Source organism: Cyanistes caeruleus, chromosome 2, assembly GCF_971803275.1.
Source record: "Cyanistes caeruleus chromosome 2, bCyaCae1.hap1.1, whole genome shotgun sequence".
Lineage (NCBI taxonomy): Eukaryota > Metazoa > Chordata > Aves > Passeriformes > Paridae > Cyanistes > Cyanistes caeruleus.
The window spans coordinates 110749957-110771365 of record NC_141702.1 but is presented as its reverse complement, the minus strand read 5'-3'; the positions used below and the strand labels follow the sequence as shown (position 1 = coordinate 110771365).

The window sequence follows — 21409 nt, the reverse complement described above, 5'->3', positions numbered from 1 at the left end:
AATGCCTTTCTGGATGCTTCACTCTTCCTTAGAACAAAAAAAAAGGTCAGGGTTTCTTCTGGTATCCCAAAGTCTATTTCAGTCATACTTGAGAGATATGCAAAGTAACTTAGGAACAAATTCTCTTGTTACAGTATCCAGCTTGAAAAATGCATTAGTAAGGTTAGGGGCTGTGTAGTAACCATGTTTAGAAATTCCTATCATGGATTTTCATGATTATCATGAATCTGTGTATTTTAGGAAAAAATTACAGAATTAAATGACCTATAAACGTTTTGAGGATGTGGGGCTGAGTTCAACATCAAGTCTAGCTTCCCTTAGCCTGTGTGTTACTCTTCAGTAGTGGCAAAAGGACTCATTTGTTTGTCACACAGTTTGATGCTAAACTGTGGGACCATCTCCTTGCACCAACTGGGAAATAAAAGAACATGCAGGAAAGAGAGGAATTGAAAGGAATTCCCCTCAAAACAGTGAGAACAAATTTTTATTTTTTCACTTTTATTTTTTCATTTGCTACTTGTGGACTTTTCTCCTGACAGGATCCGGCATAAGCAAAACAAGTATCCTGTGTTATTTCTGACCCAAGGGGAATCTAAACTCTACCCAGAGCTTATGGATCTCAGATCTCGCACAACTCCAATTGCCATTAACTTTGCACAGTTTGAAAACTTGCTGGTAAGCTGACAAGTTAAAATCAAACTAAATTATTACTTCTTGTTTTAAATCTATAATTTTTGACACAAATGCTTTAAATTACAACATCACAAAAGAAATATGCTAATATTGGGTAACTGCCCAAAAAATGACCATTGTTTCAAATGTTTTTTAATACAGTGTTTTAAAAATAGCACTATAAATAAACTCTCTTAATTGTATTAAATAATTTCTGTTATTGTGGATAACAATGGTAATGGTAAGGAGCTGCCAGTGTCAAAAGATTAAAAAAGCTGATGTAAGTGTTTCAGAAACATGGATTTTAATTGAAGCCTTTTGTATTTCAGGGAATTAATGTGCATTCTGAAGACCTGCTGAGGAATCCAGCATTTATTACACGGGCTATATCCAAAGGCCTGGTTATTTTTTCATGGGGTGATGATGCAAATGACCCGGATAACAGGAAGAAGTTGAAAGAATATGGTGTTCATGGGTTAATATATGACAGGTACTTAGTTGTGGCTTTTAAAAATAATAGTCATAATCACAACTATCAAGAGAAAGCATTGTAAATTGATTCTGGTGAAATTTGATGTTGATTCTTGGTTGACTGGGTACAGAAAGTTACAAGGACCCCATAAACCAAGATCAAGAACAAGTCTAACACCAGTTCCCACTCTTTCAGCTGTATATATGAAGCAAAGTAACTTTGTTTTTCCTGAGATTAACATAAATATAATTTTACTCTTTAAAGAACTAGTGCATGGCATACAGGTTTAAGGTGCTACTAGTATTCAGGATAATAATTTTTTTAAACTTATGTATGTGATATGGTGAGGAAAATGCCATTTAATAGTTTGAGTGGAAGATTCAGCATTCTACATTAAGCTGTGGAAATAGTTAACACAACATTCTGTTGTTTTTCAAAGCTGTGACTTCACATTTTTCCTATTAAAATTAGCTTGTAGTGACGCCAGGGCAAACTGACAAATTAGTAATTTCAGAATGTTACATCCAAAAATTCAGGTAGGGACATCAGAATACTGTGTTAAATATTTGAACAAAAGTGTTGTTACATGGTTGCTTACAAAATCCCAAAGTTTTAGCTCTTTTGTCTTCGAGGACAAGAAATTCATCATTATGAGATGAAGTTTAATTTGAAAAGCTGCATTAAAGCAGAATTTCTGATAGATAAGAAAGTAATTGGGAAAGCGTTAAGTGTAACTGAATTTTCAAATTACAGAAGGCTTTCAAACCTGCTTTAGCAAGAGTATTGCTTTGTATATTGTTTCACTTGAAAAAGAAAAAACAGACAAAGGAAGGGGATCAATAATTGTTAAAGGCTCTGTTTTATAGAATGAAAACTGAGAGTCAATTTAATCATAACTAGAGGCAAGAAGTCAAATATGTTTGCTCTAGGCTGTCAGTGTAAAAAAAATAGTTGACTCTCTTCAATCTGTTGTTGGCTGCTGAGAATCCTTTCAAGGTGGTGAGTCCACTGCTTCAGGTTTGCCAGAGGTGGCACTTCTTACGCTGTACAGAATGTCTCCTATTCATTGGCAGTAAAAAAGGAATAACTAGGTTTTTACACTGGGAATCAGCTTCAGACTGAAGACAGGGACACATAAATCCTATTTCCTGCTGTGCTGTGTGTTGCACCTCTGCTACAGCTCAGGATTGGGGCCCCCTTTAGTCAATGGAAAATACCTCTGGACTAGAATGCAGGTGAAACAATCCTCTGACTATGTAGTGTGCAGTCACAGGGTAATGAAATTTTATTTTGTGGTATGCATAAGTTAAAATGATACATTATTGGTGGGTTTTTTTAATCAAACACTGCTGCATAAAGTGTTCATAAAACATCTCTTCATCTCAGGTCTACTAATCCAGTCTTCCAGAGTTGTTAATTACTCCTTGTGCAGTAGATACTCACTACTATGCTAAAACAGTAAAGCAGGTGACAGCCTAATTTCTGACTTCGTGTTGCTTTTATTGCTTTGGATACTCCACACTATTTAAATGTTGTGGCATTTATGTCAAGGCTGCAAGTCAGCTACATGTCACCTTATGTGTCCTTTTGTACTGTTTGGTGTGTTTTAAGTTGTGGTAGGACTGTAGAACACCTTTTATCTCACTTTCTGATAACCAGCCAGTTCGTTGGAAGGCTGAATTCCCTTGTGGATTTAACTGAACAAAAATTTCTGAACCTTCTTTCACTCTTTAGATCATCTGGATTCTTACTAGTGTTCATCTCTCCTCTCGCTGTCTGCCTCCTCTATCACTTCTACTTCAACCTCTTCCTATTTTTTTGGAGAGGAACCCCAAAATTAGTATTAATTCCAAAGCTGTTATTGCAGGCTTTCTAAGTGTAATTTCTAAATGTAATTTCTCTTTTTTTTCTGTAGGCCAAAACAGACAATGGGATGTCCATTTGCAATTCTTAATTACTTTTCAGGTTATACTAATTGTGTGAATAAAATTAAATTCAATCTTAATACGGGCTAGGGATATGACAGTTTCTGAAAGTTGCATCAGATGTCTCAAGGTAGACATTTTGAAATGCAGGTGGTACCTGCAAGTCCTGGAATGTAGGAATGTAAAACCTGGCAGCAGACATTCCCATTCACAGCTGGAGCTGCTGGGTAAAGAGCAGTCTTTCAGATCATTTGAGACTTGAAGCTGATATTAAGAGTTTAAATAGGTATGGTGTTAGCATCCATAATATGTGCTGTTTGGAGTTTAGAAATAAATAAATTCAAAACTAAATTTAAAAAGCAGAACTCGAGAGAGAGAGATGTACATGACTGTTCCAAGGTCTAGAAATAAGTAGGAGTTGCAGTAACCTGATTTAGTGTAAAGCCAATTCATGCTATTGTTGTCTCTTCAAATTCCAGAGTGTTTCCAGGGCTGAATTAAGATGGTGCTTCTTCCATGGTTTCTGCAAAGTTTTTATTCTCTGGATTTATGGCCAAGTCCAGATTTCTATCAAATATGGTATTTTGTGTTGCTGTTTACTAGACCTTTACTTACACCATGCTAAGTGCTAATTATCTGAATAATCTAGGAAGTGAATAGAAGAATTTTAGAGAATTTTAGTTCGCTTGTATGTGGCACTGAGTTGTGCAGTAGTTGTTTCTGAGATTATGAACTGTGTGCATAGAGATTATTTCTGTAAGCTATTTTTTTCCAAACTTTAATCATCCATGTAGAATTGACCAAAACACTGTAGCCAGTTGTGAAGATGGCAGAAAAAGTGTGTCCTGAATACCAAAAGTTGGTGATACCAAGCACTGGGCAAAAAAAAATGCAGGTAGGGGGTCTGGCTTTGCTTTGCATGGAGAAAAACTGCAAGACTAAATCTGGGAAGCTTACAAATGCCAAAAATATTCAGAGGCTGATCTCACTGGGGCAGAGGAAAGAACACAAATGCACTCCCTCCCCCCATCCAGGCCTTTCTCCACTTGGGCTGCAGATTGTTATGTACACCCAAAGTCATTAATCCAAACAGATGTTCTGGGATGCTGGGATGATGTTCTCCAATTTTCCTATGTTCAACTACATTTCATCTCAGTGTTTAACCAAATTATTTGAATTAAAAGGGCAGCCTCTACAGAAAGGTGCCATGTCTGCCTTCAGGCTTTTGTTTGAGCTCCTACACAGAAAAGTACTTTATGTGCAGGACTGGGTATCTTCTGTCTGCACAGAAATCTCATCCTTAAAATGCTTTATTAGTCTGATGTTTAGATTTTAATTAGAGAAGAAATTTCAACCTATTGTGAAATTCTCTGTCTTGGTTAAAATGCTGATTTTTAAAGCAGAATTTCTAGGGTGGTTGATCTGGTGTTTTTCTCCTGGATAGGCTTTGTAAACAGTCCAAAATATTTCTGTATTTAAATATACTTAACTCAGTAAGAGCAATGCAGCCTTGTGGTTTTTTACATCTGCTGGCTGTATATTAAATACCAATGTGGAGAGGGGGTGGCTGCTAGCTTACACTTGCATCATCTTTTCTCATTCACTTTACATGATCTGAATCTTGTTTGTTGAATAATACACAGAACTGCATAAAAATACTAAATCAGTATTTCCCAAACATGGATGCTGAGAGCTTTTCCATGAGAGCTTTGTCCAAACACTACAGTTCCTTAGGCTGCATGTTGCATTTGCAGGCAAAAGCTATGCTTGGTTGGTATTAGTAACTTCCCAAAGTTTACACAAATTTAGCTGGCAATCAAATCAAAAGCATTTTAAACACTTCTTGTAAGCAGAAGACTGCTGAAATTTGGGCTGTCCTGTTTGCCTGAAACTGCATGTTACTTAAATAACAGCATGGATATGTGGAGGAAGTGTAGTATGAGTTAATTTATAATCTACTCAGTGATTGAATTAAGATGTTATACAGCGACATTCCAAGGCTTCCCTATTTTGTGAATTGCAAAGTAAACTTGAGTTTTCCTCGAGATCTAAAGAAAAGTGAAAAGCTTTAATCAAAAGCTTCAGAAAATCTTTTGAGCATGAAAACAGTATTTCAGTGCTGTTGCCTCTTGTCTTGTGTGTGTTTTCAGAGGTTGCAGAACACCTTTCAGGAGCCCAACACACCAGTTTTACACACACTGCAGAGCCCTGCAACGTCTTGCAAGTCTTTTGTAGAAGGTGCTTACTTAAAAAAGTAATGTTTAAAGTACCTCTCAGTCTTTAGCAGGGCTTGCTTATTAATAGGAAGTCGGATGGAGAAACTTTGGTGCATGCATAGTTGCTTACAAATAATTGTCCTGTTGAAGAATGGAGGATAGGGAGATTAGAGTTTATTCCTTATCTTTACAGCGATGTTGGAAATAATTAGAGAAGTACTGGAGCTCTGTTGCTGCAAACTGGTGGTGTACTTTTGTGGACCCAAACAAAAAGTAGGGTCAAAAAAATCCTGAAATTTTGCTTTGAGTTGTCTTCTCTGCCTTTGGTTTAAAAGAAACCATATACACACATTGGAGTGGACTGGCTCTAGTGGACAGCTTGAAAGGAGCTTGGAGGTTCAACCAGAATCTCAATTGAAAGGGATTTAGAATTGAGCAGGAATTAAAGAGTTTATACTTGTAGTAAAGAATTAGTAATTAAATACTTGCCAGAAGCTGCTTAGAAGCATGCTTAGCCAAGTTCTAGGAACAAGGGGCTTAGAAGAACCATGCTTTTGCTGTTCTAGTGTCTAACTGATGGGAAGGACTTCAGATTCTTAGTTCCTAATGTGTGTTTAATATAGAAAAACTATCCTCAATTTTCAGTGTTTTGACTAAAATTTGCAGGGAAATGCATGAGGTGTCAGCTGATTTAACTGAAGAAAGCACAGGAAGGAAGAAAGGTAGAGCTGTTATTTTGCAGAAGGCTTCCATTGGGCAAATTTGGGTCATATCTTAGGCCTGTATTGGATTATAAGTGCTTATAAGAATATAAGATTATATTATGCAATAAAATAGCATAATTTAAATGCTATGCCTTCTGTTTGAATTTCATCAAACTGGACAGCATCTATCCTCACTTCTAGGAGTTTCTCCACAGAAATTGACCTTACTGTGATCCATATCAATAATTACTGTGGAAGTGTTTCCTCACTTGAATCCATTATGGTACCCATCTTTGAGCTGCATGTTGTTTTTGGTGTCTCGGAGTTGCCAGCAGTTCACAAGTTGTCTCGTCAGGTTAAAAGGGCACCTTGCACTGTCTCACATCAGCACTACATTGTCTTGTTAGTGGCATTGGTTCCTTTTGGGCATGACTTGAAAATGTGTGAGGGACAGAGGATGATGAAGTAAAAACAAACCACTTTCTTGAAGGAATTGTAACTGAGGTATGAACATTCTTAAAGGCTAAGGCAGAGGCTGTGGTAATTTCTCGCAGAAATTTTCATTTGAAAGAGATAAACCTGGAGAGCTGCAGTACCTGGCACTGTGTATGTGCAACAGCTAAAAGTGAGAGCAGCTGGGTGCCAGGATTAAAATTTTGGCTATGAACATAGGGATATTAAAAACTACTGTTGGGAAATCGAGGTATATCCTTGTTACAATAGGTGTTGTACCAATGTTATGTTACAGGAGCACCAATGCTTTTTCTTTGAAATGCATGACACCAGAATAGTGTTTGAGTGCTCAGAATGTGGCTTGGACTTGGTCAGTCCAGTATGATGCTTACATTTCAAATCCTGCAGCTTTGTTTACATGTGTGAAAAGAAGAAAGTGAAAAGAAGATAGACTTAAAGAAGTTTAAAGTAGTGTAGATGGTTAATTTGCATTAGGTGTGGAGAGAGGTCAGATTTTCTATTTTTCACACTTCACTTAATATTGTGGTAATTATGGTAATTTAAAAAAGAAAAAATTCTGTACTGGAGGGAGGTGAAATAATTCTTGAAACAGTAAGTATACACTCCATGCAGTATTATGTGCAAGCAGTATATCACAGTATGTTCAAATAATCTCAGGGCTCTTAAATTTCTTATGCTTTGAACTGTGAACCCTGGAGCACTGCTCCTGTTTCACTGCCTTATACCACCTGTAAAATCACATTTTTCAGGAGATGGAGTATATGCCAGTAGGTTTTTAGTGTATCAAATGACACACTTTACACATGGTCTGTGTAAAGGCAGTAGCATTTTGTATTTTGAGATGAGCAGCAAAACTTAGGGTGCTAACCCCAAACTGTCTTTGGGACCTAATTTTGCTCTGTTAAGGAAAAAAAACCCAGGTGCTTCATCTGGTGTACATTTCTGTGGACTGCTAGATTATACTGATCACTGTTTTTTCTTTTCTCATTTATTCAGGATATACGACTCAAATCCTGAACAACCAAATATATTCCAGGTGGAGCAGCTGGAACGTCTCAAGAAAGAACTGCCAGAGTTGAAAAGCTGTGTGTGTCCCTCAGTTAGCCACTTCAAATCCATAGCTGCATGTAAATGCCATCATAGTTACCTGGATGAGAAAGCTGTAGATAACTTGAAGAGTGTTCAGATGCAAAAGGACTAATTTTAGGCAAAAAGCTGTTTTGTATCTATAGAATTTTCACCATTGGGATAGTTCTGTCTATGCTTTCAGGTTGGTTTGTTTTAATTTTAAGTCTTCAAATAGCAATAACTGTGTTCCTCCTTCCTAACAGTACTTAGTAAAATTTCAAACAATGTTAAAATATTCAGCCAGTTACAGTTATTGTTCCAATTTACATATAGTTTTAACTTTTTCCTCAAATCATCTGAAATCTTGAAAAAGAAAATTATTGCTAGTGCTTTTAAAAAAACGGAAATAAATTAAGCAGTCTCAGTAGTGGAAGCTCAGAAACGAAATTGTTAGAGAAATGACAATAATCTGATACTGAATATACTGAAAATTTGTTTTGATTTTGATTTTACTTACAGGCTGACAAGCTGTAGCATTTTTCTGACAGCAGGAAATTAAGAGAGTGATTTTAAGAGAGATAGATAAATAGATCTGGCCTATAAAAAGATCTGAATGAACTGGTACCTCACGTATGTGTATTTGCACTGGTAGATCCACCTGTACAAAGCTTTGTGCCATTTTAAACTATTTATTTTTTAGCAAACTGCAGCTCATTTTCCCCCACTGCATTGGACATTGAGGCTGCTGCCTTTGTTTCCTCAGCTCTCAGCTCAGTGGTACAGTGCCCGTGCACAGCAATCAGGGGGAACCACGAGTACAGGTTTTTCATTAATCGCACACAGGCCTGCTAAACTTCAAAAATGTTGCTAATGATCATAACAGAATTACAGAAACATCTTCAGTGGTCGAGAATCTTTTTTGCACAGTAACCTTAATGGACAGAGTATGTACCCTGCACAAACTCTACAAAATGCATGCTTTATCTATTAAGCATGAAATTTAGATGTTTGCTGAGGTCCTTGCATCTTTATGGTGCTAGTAATGTGTGAAAGGTGCAAGGACCAACTCAACAACTTAATCTCCTTTGCCTGAGAAACCACAAGCCTGTTATTCACAAACATTTGGAGAAGAGGCTATACCACACGTGGTTTGTCTTACTTAATGCAAGCTACTGGCTTTTGTCTTTTGCAAGATTTTTGGCTTTTACCATGGAGCGAGAATCTCAGATGTACTGAATTCAGATAATCAGTATTCTGTTGGCTGGTATCTATCCTCTGTAATTTATTACAAAGTCATAGTTTAGAGTTCTTAATAGATAAGTATGCATGTCCCTTCTTCTCCTGACGTTGCAGGTCATGCCAACACAACAGCTGTAACTTTCTACTGAAGTGTTAATGTATAATAAGAATGGAAAATATTTATTTTTTTTCTCTTGTAAATTGACAATGAGAACAATAGTATGTACTATATTCTTTATATACAGTCATTGCTACATATAGAACCGATTGTACAAAGAGTAAAGCCATTGCAAATAAGTGCTTGAGCCTGCACTGCTGAGCAGTTTGAAACAGCTTGTTTTGACTTGTGCATTTTAGTATTTAAAGTTTGTTTGTCCTGCACAAACAGCACAATAGTGATTAGGTATCTGGAAGCCTTCTTTTATTAAAAAAAAAAAAACCCCAAACAAACAAAAATGCAAAACAACCCTAAACCAAAACTGGAAGTGTGTGAGCTGTGTTTTTGAGAAGGGGAGGGGGCACTGCACCAGAATCTTGGAACCTGTGGCTGTTACTTGATACATTCCTCACCTATGTGATTAATTCTTACATTTTTTTCTTATTTTTTTTCCTCATTTGTATACCCTGTGGCATCCTCTTGACAGGTCTTGAGGGCTTTGCCAACTCCTAGCAGAGTTTGTGTCACTGCTTGTGAAAGCACATCCACAGAGATGTTGAGTGTGACGTCTGTTCTGTGCGAAGGGGGTTTAAAAGCTGTGCTGTGTGAAGCACCCTCTCAGACTAATCCCAGTGGGATGCTCAGGAGGGTTTAGGCACCCTTAAAATCTTTTTTCGCAGTGCTCAGGAAAAAGCACTTTCTCTGTTTGAAGGGAGTGGGGTGGGAATAAATCCACCCACTGTGATGTTTTTACAGGACAGTTTTGAGCAGTGTGGGTGCCAGTGTTTTCTTGCTGACTCCCTTTTTTCTGGGTAAGTTGTGTCAGCAACTCCCTCCAAACCTGAGGAGCTTCAGCAGCTCTCCTGCTGTGCCAGTTCTTGGAGCTGAGCTCACAGCTTGGCCACGCTGAGGAGCTGTTCTGCCACAGCCACTGGCATTGCAGATAGAGGGAACCAAAGAGCAGGAGTTTGGGATCTGGCAGGGGAAATTACCACCTCTGGCTTTGGAGTGCTTGTTGGAGACCAGAATGGTCCAGAACAGAGATGGCTTTGCCCCAGCTGAGGAACCACTACAGAATTTTAATCCAGAGAAGTGTGAGCTGTAGTAGGGGAGACAGAATTTCTCTCTTGCTTTTTGAACATTTCATTTTGGCCCACCCAAAGGCTGGGCTGGTTGCTGAATGACATTCCCACTGTATGCCATAACTACCCTGGGTAATGAGTGTGGTCTGCTCCAGTTCCAGCAGTCATGGGCTCCTGATGCAGCAACCAGCCAGCAGCACACCAGCTCTGCTGCCCTGGAAGACATCTGGGATGGACAGAACTTAATCATGGACCGAATGAACTCTGCAGACACCTTGGAGGGACAGCCATTGACTATGGAAAGGATGCCTGTACTTATGTGTGTGTTCATATATACATACATCTGTATGTAGCTGGACAGTGTGGGAACTGGGCATGACAGAGCTGGTCTGTTATGATATGCAGTGGCAGTTTCCTCCTAGGAAGTTTGGATGCTATCTCCAAAATTTCTCCAAATAACTGGGCCTTCACATATTTTCAGTCACGTAGATCTTGTACCTTAACTGTAAGCATGCAGCAAAAGTCTTGGTCACAGCAGCTACCAGCTGAGGAAACTCTTGCTGGCTCCACATTTGTCTCACACCCCTGGAATTGCACCCCACATGCTGGAGGTTTGTGCTTTCCCTCTCGGCTGCATCCATCGTATCAATCTCCAGAGCCCAGTGTCAAAGCTTTAAACAGCCAGCAACTGCTCCCATACAGTTCTTTAAAAAAAAAGCCAGCCCTGACCTTCCTCATCCTCTTGCAGCCTCTAAACTGCACCACACACAGGTCTTTGCTCTTTCTTTTCACTGTGTGCCCTCAGATTTTTTCACAGAATCTATGTCCAAAATTTAAAAAACTCCAGCAGCTGGTCTCACAGAGAAGATCCTTGTGAAAAATGAGATTCACTTAATAAATTATAAAAAGTTTAATATAAACAAAAAGACAATTAGGAGACAAAGAAAATAAAGCAAAGGGTTAAAATGGCCAGGTGCCCTGGCGTGTTGCCAGGTACACACCTGATATCTTTGGAACATTCTTTTTATCCCCTCCTGCTGTGAGGGTTTAATGCATATTCAGACTTTTCTAAGAAGCATTTTGCATGGTTACACCCTGAACCCACCTTTTCAGAGCATGCTTCGTATGGTTTTTATTTTTGCTGATCATTTTATTTGAATTTGATTTCCTTTCTTTGCAAGCAGTCAGTGCTGATAACCGTCTGGGCCCCTCGTCCTGCCACTGGTGGCAGCTGGGCTTCACATCCTTCTGCTGCCAACAGCCTGGTCCTGGCTGCTGATAACAGCCTGGCCTCCACTGTCCTTCTGCTGATAACAGCGTGGGCCCCACTGTCTTTGCCCTCTGGGGTTTCTGTGCTTTGTACCGAGGGACACCATGAAATTCCTTTACGCTTAAAACTTGTTAGCAAGAGAAAAAGTACATACATAGCCAAAAAGTATTTAACATATAATACCCATCCTAATACTTGCAATCACAATATGGATTTATAACATCCTGGAAGAGAGCCAGTGCTGGGCTATACCTTTCTTTTGTAACCTATAAATCCCTTCTTCAGGATCCAAGCCTGAAACTCTCCACTAACTGCTCCCACTAAAGGTGCCAGGACAAAATTTGTCATTTTTGTTGGCTTTTACCTTCCCACTCTTGCCATTCAGAACTCCACCCCATATCCCTGTGTACTCCTAGACAATTAAATGTACTGTGACATTGCCTCAGAAACTCAAAAGGGCAGACCTGAAGTCAAAAGTGTCCAGACCCTACTGGCAAAATGTGCCAGGACAAAAAGAAATACGTTTATTTTGGAAGCCAAACGTCTCTCCCCGGTGTTCCGGGTGCAGGTAAGAGGTTCCCCAGGGGAGGTGAAGGCCGGCACCTGCTTTCCTTGATGGCACTTCCTGTGTGGGAGCAATCCACTCCCAGGAGCCCTGCACCAGAACGTGGTGCTGCCTCCAGTGTTGAATACATCCACCAGGGACTGCTCTAGCACAGAAGTTCTCTCGAAAGAGCTGCTGCTGGTTTGTACTTCCCTGGGGCAGCATCTCCTGCACCACCACCAATGGGGTGAGGTGCTTTCCGTAGCAAATAAAGGCATCCTCATCCTCTTCCTGGAGCTCACCTCCAGTATTGGGGTACCAACTCCAAAACCGTGTATGTCCAGGGATCTCTTTCAGAGAAACCTTTCCAGGACAGAAAGCTCTTAGTGGTTTATACCTAGGGAGCCTTGTCATCCTTTCCTTTCAGGTGGCCAGCACCTGACAAGGACAAAGATGAATAAATGACTGCTTTATTTAAATTGACAATGATAAGATGAAAAAGATGTAAAAAGATAAAAATGCAAAATGGCAAAACGACAATCTGATTAGAATTATTTAGTACACGATAAAGCTGCTAATACAGTGCTCTATTTATTGCACCAATAATACAGCTAGCTTAATAACTATCAAATAGAGACTGATGTTACTCACTCATGTCACTGACCATGGGCAAGTCTCTCACTCACCTTTCAGAGGTGTCCCTGAGAGGTGTTTCCACCCAAGGGATTGATCTTCATGCATCTAAAGAAAATATGATGAGAAAACTGGGACTGATCTTTTGTAGTACAAAGAGGTTGATTGTCCTGCAACTTACAGATTCTGAGTTGTTCTCAGCAGAACACGTTTGAGTCAGATGTTACCAGCACTTTGGTTTCTGCTCGTAACTTTGGTCTCTCACTTCCCTAGCAGGCTCTTCCACATCCCTGTTGATGCCACTTCAGCTGGGAGGAGCACCCTCATGAGGGACCTAATTTAAGAGAGTTTGGTCAAGCTGGTCTCAGCATTCTGTGCCACTGTGTCCTACTAAACCCCCTGGTTTTTAATCTATCACCAAAGATTTGTAAATAAGACAAAGAAGGGGCTTTTTAAAGCTCTCCCAGCCTTTCCAAATGGAACATCACCAGTGCTCCTGCCCCTCATAACGCAGTTGCTTGTTCCTCACACCAGTCCTGTTGTCCCAGGAACAGGAGAGCTTCATCTCTGTCCCTTAGAGAGACAGTGAGTCCCCTCTGGAGCTGTGTCTCCAGCTCCAATGTCTGCATTGCCACTGCTTCCAGCTCTCTCTTTGCTGACTGGTTTCTAGGTCTGCCTCCTATCCAAGTTTTCATCCATTATGTGTCACCTTAGGGCAAATGGAATCTCACTAAAGAAGTGGGAAATCGGGTGGACGCAGCAAAAGCACTCTCCCACCTTTGAGGAAGTCATGAAGGTCAGCACAGACTTTGCATTTAAGTGAGAAAAGGCCTTCAAGAAAAGAAGATGGCATTATCTTCTTAGATGTTCTTGCTTCAACAGTCTGGAAATTATTGAGCCCAAGGTCTGGGTAAGAGGCATCCATCCCACCCCTTCACTGCCCCACCAGCCCCGTGGTTCTGTGCTTGCTCTGCCATGTAACCCTGCCCCTCACTTAATCTGCTTATTAAAAGCATTTGCCCAATTTTTCTGATGTTGCAGCCTCCTCCATTTATCTGCTTCACCGAGTTCTCCAAGGGACTTCCTTTCTCAAAGAAAGTCCTTTCTTTGCAGTTTTTGTCCTCAGCTTCTGGAGCTCTGTGTTTTTTGCTGTGCGCCCAAGTGTTTTAAGAAGGAGTAAATATTCCATATGAAGGAAAAGGGGAATTACTTGCTCCCATGGGCTTCAGGCAAAAAAGAAAAATTTAAAAAGTGTGACTTCTTGGGAAGTCTCATCATTTTAGGTCATTTGTGTTACCTTGGCATTTCCAGTCTCCTCCTGCGATGGTGGAGGTGTTTTGCCCCGCGCTTTGATTGCCCTCACCCCTGGATGTCTGTGGGACATTTCCAGGCCCCACTGTCACCCACCTCCTGTCCTCTGCTGTCACCGCCTGGGCGTGCGAGGGCCACGCTGGCTCACTGGGCCAGTAAAAGCGAGGCTGTCCAGGTGGATGGGCACAGGTGTCCCCTGCTGTCCTCAGCTGTCACCCCGGTGCCACTCGGCCCCGTCCCGGGACCCGCCTGGCACGCTCAGCCCGTGCGGGGACAGCCGGACTCTGCCCCGGGGCTGCCCCTGCATCTCCCAACACCTCCCATGTGACTCCAGGAAAGAGGGCTTGGCCACACCTGTGCCACTCACAGCTGTCTTCATCTGTCAGCAGGAAGCAGGGAGGAAAGAAACCAGGGCAGGAAGGAGAGAAAAGGAGGAAGAAAAGAGAGCAGGAAGGGGAGGACAGGAGGAAGAGAGAGAGAGGGAGAGGTAACGAGGCTGCATTCAGCAGTGAGGAGCAGAGTGGCCGATACCGCCCTGCCAGAAGCTTCCAATGTCCTCCTCAACCTCCACCAGCGCTTTGCCCAGCGGCCTGGCCGTGCTGACGACCTTCCCAGATGTGCTCTTCATCCCTGAAATCGTGAGTGCTGACTTCTCCCTGGGGGAGGGCTGTGGCTGCTGGGTGGGCACTCAGCACGGGTTATGCTGCAGGTGTCCGGGGGTGACACTTGTCCCCAAACACGTGGCTCAGGACCAGCGCCAGACCAGAGCCACAGGGGCTGGGGGCAGCTCACCCTCGGAGAAAACCACAGGGCATGAGGCTGTGAAGCTCTCCTTTAGTCTAAAAATCCTTTACATTTGTCTGGTGCCTTTGAAAAACGTTGTAATTTCCTGCCTGAGAAAACGGCAGGGGTTGCCGGTGGGTTTAAAGTAGGTTGCCAAATTGGGCCGGTTAATTAACTGGAAAGGTGATTTTAGCGGATGGTACAGGCAGAGGATGGCTGCTCGCTTGGAGAGGGGGCTTTGGGGCGAGCTGAGGGAATTGTTTGCAGCAGCAAAGAACCCGGCCAGGTGAGGTTGCACTGCTCCATCGCAGCATTCCCGAGCTGCAGGTGCCGAGCTGCTTGACCTGGGCGTCTGGGGGAGCAAAGGGTGAGCAAACACCTTGTAACTTCATTCCACCTTGTAACTTCATTGAGCAGAGTGAGATCATAATCTCAATGGCTTTGGCAGTGTGGTTAAAAGCATTTACTCTGAGCACAGGTTATACGACAAAAAGTCTCAACTTGAACTTTTTCCCTGTGTCCTCTGCCCCACACAGTGGAGGAGCTTGGGAGGCTTTTTTCCAGATTCTGAGTGCCTTGGTCCAGCACTGATTATTGTCCACTCTGGCTGATTATTGTAGCATGACATTCTGATAATTCCATGCTAAAATCTTCAGCTTTGTCATCTGGCACCAAATCCTTTCCTGTCCCCCAGCTTGGTCCACACTCCTGGGATGGGCAGCATTTCCTGGTGATAACAATTTAGCAAAGAGGATATAGAGAAAGGCTTTGCTTCAGCCTCCCCAGTTGTGCTCTCCTGACAGCAAGGTCCAGGTTTCCTGCAGATACATGAAGGAGGATGTCAAGTCCCTGTGGTAGACACTTGCCAGCCACCCCTGCCACTGAGTTGTGTTAGTCCTGGTGCTGAGCCTGCTGCTGGCCTCAGCGACCTTATTCCCCTTGAACTGTTTGTTTGTAATCCCTGTCTCCAGGGGATTTGGTAGGGCAGCTGGCTGAAATGAGCACCCTATCCTTTGGTTTGAGTAAGGCCTGGAAATACGCATCCCGAAGGCCCAAGAGCCACCCAGGAAGGAGGAATGCTGCATGACTGGATTTCTTCTCCAGGAAGACTCTGGGCTGTGCAGCTGTGTGACCTCTGCCGTGTACAAAGGCGGTGGCTGCCTCGAAACACAGCATTCAGAGGGATAAAGAGTTTCTCATTCCTTAGTGGAATCTCAGGTTGCCTGCCACGGGCCAAGAGGGTAACAAAACAAAACAAAACTGGCATTTCAAATGCTGAGAGAGTTGTGAAATTTTCAGAAGATCCTACCTGCAGCTCAGATGATCGCCACATTTGCATGGGCTGATTAAGAGCCACCATTTCGAATCTGTGAGGCTCAGTTTAGTTCTTGTAATCTATTTAATTTGAAGAACTTTCTGCACATATGGGTACCCAGACCTATGTGGAAAAGCTGAAATGAGCTGAAAGCAGGTATGTTTGCTTTGTAAAAGCTGTTTAAAAGATGTATTTTTTTCTTAGACTTCTGTCCACATCCTGCTGTGAGTTATTGAAAGCCTCTCAATCCTTCCTTCCTTTTTATGAGTCTTCACCATAAAACCAAAGTCAATAATCAAACCACGTCAAACAGACTTTTCTGAGTGAGTAACCACAGCCTGCAGGAAGGGGAGATGGTGAGTGGTAGGAAGTGAGCTGTGGTACTTCTTTCCCCAGCCTCATATCTCACCATAATTGGTGCTTGATTTTGGAGCAGCCATTACCTTTCCCCCCAGGATTTTTAGCTGCAACACACTCATTTTGTCAGCACATGATTAAAAGGACTGGATTAGTGTCCTACCATGTGTCAGCCTTTGGATGTTACAAGAGGGACCAGAACAGCAGCACTTTGGAAGAACCATTTTCACTCAGGTCTTTGCCACATCTCAAACACATAATTGATGTAACGTGTCAATTTGCATAATGGCACCAACCAGCTTTCCTGCAGCTGTGGGGTGACACAAATGATGTAACACTTTCTAAGTTATCATAAATCAGAGACTGGAAGGAAATGGAAGTGCCATGGAAATGGAAATGAGTAGGAGCTGGCACTTGGATGCTGGCAGGGACACAAGGATCAGAATGACCTTAGAGTCAGCAAGGCTCTCCTACCTCTGGACATCTATCTGAATCCCAGACTGGCCAGTGGTGAGGGATAGGTGCCCACAGCAGCACTGTTCCACACAGTGAGGGTTCAGCTGTGGAGCTGATGTGTGGCGCAGAAAAGCTACTGAGAGCACTTTGGTGCAAAGGCACCACTCGTGCTCCCAAGGCTGGCTGAGAAGGTCCCACCTGCTCCCACACCAGCAGCTGGGACCAGGCTCTGGTGTAACCAATGAAGGATGACCCAAAGAGCAGCAATACCAGCTTCCTTTCCCAAGCAGAAGGTGGGAGCCTCAGGCACCTTTCCCCTACCCGGAGTCAAACCTATCCTCAGCCTGTTCTCTCAGAGTGATATTTTCATGTGGCCTTTGTGAGGGCAGGTGTCTGTGCTGTTTGTGCAGGTGAGCTGGGTCTGACACACTGAGTGTGAAGCAAACACACCTGTCCTAAATCAGCCTCCCTGTTCATCAAAGCCAGCCCTCAGAAGGGCATGAACCAGCCTCCTGAGCATACTGGTATAGGGAGGGTGTGAGTGGCAGTGGCACCAGGAGGCAGAGAAACAGTGAGGGACTTTTTTGGGTCAGGATCAGTGGCAGATGCTTGCAGTGAAATTCCCAGTTTCCAATGGAGGCTGTGAGGAACTCATGGGCTGTTTCCATGTGCAGTGCCAGAGGCATGCATGATTTTGGCTCTGCTCTGGACAAGTCATTTTATCCAGCACTCACCCTGTCCCCCACTTTGACTTGCAGATCTTTGGGGGCCTTGTGTGGATCCTGGTGGCATCCTCGGAGGTCCCAAGCCCCATGCTGCAAGGCTGGGTGATGTTTGTCTCCGTGTTCTGCTTCGTCATGTCCATCTCCCTCCTGTGCCTCTACCTCTGCGGGGCTCACGGCGGCGGCGGCTGCTGGGTCACCTTGGTACGTGCCTGTGGCAAAGCCTCCCCTGCCTGGCTGTGCCCTGCAGAGCGGGGTGCACTCCAAACTGCAGGCTGGGGATGGCTGTAAGGGCAGTGTGACCCCCTTGGAGGTGACTGTGTGATCCTTGTTCCTTAGGATGTCATCTGCCAGGGGACAGCAGCGCTGTTCTACCTCAGCGCCGCCGTGCTGGAAGCCTACGCGACCTACGCCCTTGGAATGCTGCTCCCGGGACAGAAGTACAGGGAGAACATTGCTGCTGTGGTGAGTGCCTGGCAGGAGGGCAAGGAACCGTGGCTCTGGAGTGGCCTCAAGTGCAAATCCTTATTTGCACCAACAGTTTGGGGAGGGGGGAGAGAAACCAGTCGCTGTCTCACCATGCATGGAAGGTCTGTGGCACGTCACGAGGCGTGTGCTCCGTGCTGGAGAAAATTGACTGGCTGATGTGTCTTTCCATCCACAGGTATTTGCATTTGTGGCCACCCTGGTTTATGTGATCCACAAGGTGTTCTCGCTCCTGAGGTGGAAATCATCCTGAACAACCCCAGGAACAACGACTGCCATCTCCAGGCTGGGTTTGGGTTTCGTTTTTTAATGTATAGCCTATAAGCAAGCAGCTTTTTATGTGGGATCTTGGTGATGAAGACAAGGAGCCTGCCAGAGAAAGGAATATGGCACAATCTGTTTCCCTTCAATATCTTACAGGCTGGGAACAGTTTGATGCTGGGGCCAAAATAAAATTTAAAAAAAAAAAAAGCCATCCAGTTTTAAAAACATAATATAGTTGGGTTCAAAGGGCTAAAATATCTTTGGACTGCACCTTTATGTGTCCAGGGTTGTTACTGGTATCAGGGGAAAAGTGACCAACAAGCAGTGAGGAGCACAAGTGTGAAACAGTGTCATTTTAATTGCTGCGTGCCCATTTACATCTGTTCCCCCCCTAAAGCTGCTGCACAAATTAATATTCTCATGCAGTTTCTGAAAATGCCTTCTCTGACTTGCAATGAGCTGTGGGGACAATATTTAACTTGGCTTGATCCACGTTCAGGAGCAATGTGGATCCTTGCAGCTCCTGAAGAGTGCTGCTGAATTCTGAGGCACGACCAGGAATTACCACTGCCTCTGATCCCCCCACAAAGCACAACCTGGAAGGGGCCCAGTAGGCTGTAGGAGAATTCTTTGGGTGATCAGAATCAAATCCTCAATAAGCAGAGGCAATCAACTCCTGCTTTTGGTGAATGGCTGTTCGCTCACACACTGCCACGGTGTCACTAATAAAGACAGGTTTGCTGTGATTTGGAGAACGGGTGAGTCCTTGCTGCTCTTTTTCCCTTTGCTGCACCCAGGCACAGCCCCAGGAGCTCTGCACCCTGACAGGGCAGTGCCACCACGGGGGCTGAGTGAGTGGCTGTGTGGAACTCGGTTGCCAGCTGGGGTTAAACCATGACATTGAATTAATTGAAATGGGGTTTAGACCCAGGAAGGGATGTTTTCAACATGTCAGAGGTGCCTAAAGAACAGTGGTGCCAAATCATCTCTTCCAGCTTGCGGAGCAAAAAATGCTTCCATTTTAAGTCTGAAGTTCCTGGATAACAACAAGGACTAGAGCACGAGAGGGAAATAAAAAGTTGACTTAGAGGTTCCTCTGTTGCTCCATATCCAAGGAAACTTTTGACCTGTGACTATGGGTTTGGTTTGAAGCTTTTTAATTGCAAACTAAGGAAAACATTTGTGGGGTTTTTTTCCCTCGCTGCAACTAGCCTGACTTGTTTTGCTTGTATTGCTGTGACAACAGGGAACCGGTTGCAACAGAGGTGAAAAGAGAAATCCCTTTTCAGAGCAGGGAGGGAACTCAAAGCCACTTGGAACAATGGCACATGGTTCTGAAGTTCAACATCCACCTGTTGAAACTGGCTTCCCATCATCATGGGGTGTGTGTGGGGGTGCCCAGGTTCTATTAACACCCCTGAAAGTGACATTGGAATACAAAGATGCCTTTCTGCTTAGATGTGTTTACAAAGGCAGGGTTCTGCAGCCCCACCTTGGGCCTTGGAATGAGCTGTGTCTGTTCCTCCTGCACCCAGCTGTGCCCAGGCCCTGTGCCTGTCCCCTCACATCCCTGTGCCTTGTGGCCATCACAGTTACAGCCCATGGCTTGGCATGGCCCCACTCTCATTCCTTCTGCCTTGCTTTGCCCTTTGCTTTCCCCTTGCCTGCCATGCACCAGTTCACACCAGTCTGCACCGGTCCCCCTCCGTGTCCGTCTGTCCCCACCCTGCCTGTCTCCCCCACAGCATCAGCCCAGCCGTGCTGGAATCCAGCACCGGGGAACGGCAGCCGGGCGCTGCTGGCATGGCCGTGCCCATGGGGACAGGGCTGGGCAGATGGAAGGGACCCCCCACCAGAGGGTCAGGGATGAACTGACAGAAAACAGAGCCGGAACTTCAGTGCCCTGGCGGTGTGACCCCGAGTTAGGCAGCTGAGCAGGGTGAAGGAGTGTCCCTGCTTGGGACAGGGCCCCAGAGGGGACAGTGACACAGGGACAGTGACACAGGGACAGTGACACAGGGAGGGGCGGCTGCTGAATTGCAGCAATGTGCACCTTCCCTGCACAACGCAAAGAAGAGGAAATGACACGAAAGAGGTTCATCATGCCCAGCTTTCCTGTCATCTCAACACTGCCCTGAAGACAGACATGTCTTGGAAGCTGGGCAGCCCACGGGAGCTGTGTAGAAAATGGCACAACCCCAGCGCTTCCTGAAGGGAAAGATGCTGCCTGGAGCTCAGAGAATCTCCCAGGACCTACAGCCCACAGCTGTAAGATGTGCAGCACATCTCTTTCCCACAGAGAGCCCCGAGGGCAGCACTGACCTGAATTTGCTGTCACTCTGCTGAAAACATTGGGCATGATGGACACTGCAGGCTAGCAAGCCTTTTCCCTTGGGGATACTTCCATGGGGTCAGTGGCTGACTGGCAGGGTTCCCAGGATGTGGGAAGGCTGGCCCCTGCAGTTTGCTGAACGCAGACAGCAGTCCCTGCCTACAGAGCTGCTCCCAGCCTGGCCCAAAATGTGGGGCTGCTCCATCCCATGCCCTGCATTTGCTCAGGAATTCCCAGATCCCCCCAGAGGGGTATCCCTCCAGCACTGGGATTCCCTTGCAGATGTAACTGGGTGGAGCAGCCCATTTGAAAAGCCACAAGTCAGGCTTTGTGTCAGAGCACCTACAAATCCCACTCACAGTGCTGAAACACTGGGCCTGCTGTGCCCCTGCAGCCACCCCCAGCTCTCATCTGGTTGTGTGAGTGCAATTCTCTCATCTCTGCTCTTCTCCAGCTTCCTCAGCAGGACAAGGAGGGCTGCAGGCAGCTGCTCTAGAGAACCAGGCAATTACATGCTAGTTAAACCAATCTATGCACTTGAAGGCAGGCAAAGCCTCAGCTCCTATTAAAAACAAGATTGCAGACATATTCATTAACTATGCCCAGATTGTAATCTTGGTTGCTCTTGCTTAACTAAGTGGTTTAACCACGACTTTAACTGTTCTCCAAATATTTGCATATTGGATACCTTGCCTCCAGCAATGCAATGAGTTAGGAGAACTTCCATCTCCTCCTGAATTGCAGGAGAAGAATTTGATTTTTAATAGAAAATTATGGCCGGCTCCATGGAAAATGCAGGAATTTCTCATTTTACAGCCAGCTCTGTCTGTGAGCAATGAGCAATCTGTGTCCTGGGTAAAACACCTACACAAGTCCCTCTGTTAATATGAACAAACCTGTGGGAACAGTAAAACCACAGAAGATTAA

At 44.1% G+C, this 21409-nt stretch overlaps 2 protein-coding genes across 7 annotated transcripts in view; both read left to right on the top strand.

The window, feature by feature from the left end:
- The window catches only part of GPCPD1 (glycerophosphocholine phosphodiesterase 1), a 43636-nt gene extending 34387 nt beyond the window's left edge, over positions 1-9249 (top strand). For 3 of the 4 annotated variants that reach the window (XM_086879081.1, XM_086879082.1, XM_086879083.1), the window contains exons 18-20: positions 540-675; positions 1002-1162; positions 7460-9249. In XM_086879081.1, the coding sequence (XP_086735207.1) occupies positions 540-675; positions 1002-1162; positions 7460-7664 (502 nt within the window). In that variant the 3' untranslated portion in view covers positions 7665-9249. Of the gene's footprint in view, positions 1-539; positions 676-1001; positions 1163-3863; positions 3965-7459 lie in introns of all 4 variants that reach the window. The other variant, XM_086879084.1, reaches the window with a different exon arrangement.
- A 915-nt stretch (positions 9250-10164) lies between these two features.
- MAL (mal, T cell differentiation protein (MAL blood group)) lies at positions 10165-18896 on the top strand. 3 transcript variants are annotated; one of them, XM_086879086.1, is made up of 6 exons: positions 10165-10328; positions 13171-13366; positions 14154-14405; positions 17437-17604; positions 17740-17865; positions 18065-18896. In XM_086879086.1, exons 3-6 carry the CDS (start codon positions 14319-14321, stop codon positions 18137-18139), a joined length of 456 nt encoding a protein of 151 aa, XP_086735212.1. In that variant the 5' UTR covers positions 10165-10328; positions 13171-13366; positions 14154-14318; the 3' UTR covers positions 18140-18896. The 3 variants fall into 3 exon arrangements, with proteins under 3 accessions (XP_086735212.1, XP_086735213.1, XP_086735214.1); XM_086879087.1 differs by lacking the exon at positions 13171-13366 and having other exon boundaries at positions 14157-14405; XM_086879088.1 differs by lacking the exon at positions 13171-13366.
- Positions 18897-21409: the final 2513 nt, after the last annotated feature.

What these genes read in the sequence shown, in the direction of transcription:
- MAL (XM_086879087.1), top strand. Translation starts at nt 14,319, where the DNA reads ATGTCCTCCTCAACCTCCACCAGCGCTTTGCCCAGCGGCCTGGCCGTG. An exon ending in TGCTCTTCATCCCTGAAATC is followed by an intron (nt 14,406 to 17,436) that starts GTGAGTGCTGAC and finishes TTTGACTTGCAG; the next exon opens with ATCTTTGGGGGCCTTGTGTG. An exon ending in GGGAGAACATTGCTGCTGTG is followed by an intron (nt 17,866 to 18,064) that starts GTGAGTGCCTGG and finishes TTCCATCCACAG; the next exon opens with GTATTTGCATTTGTGGCCAC.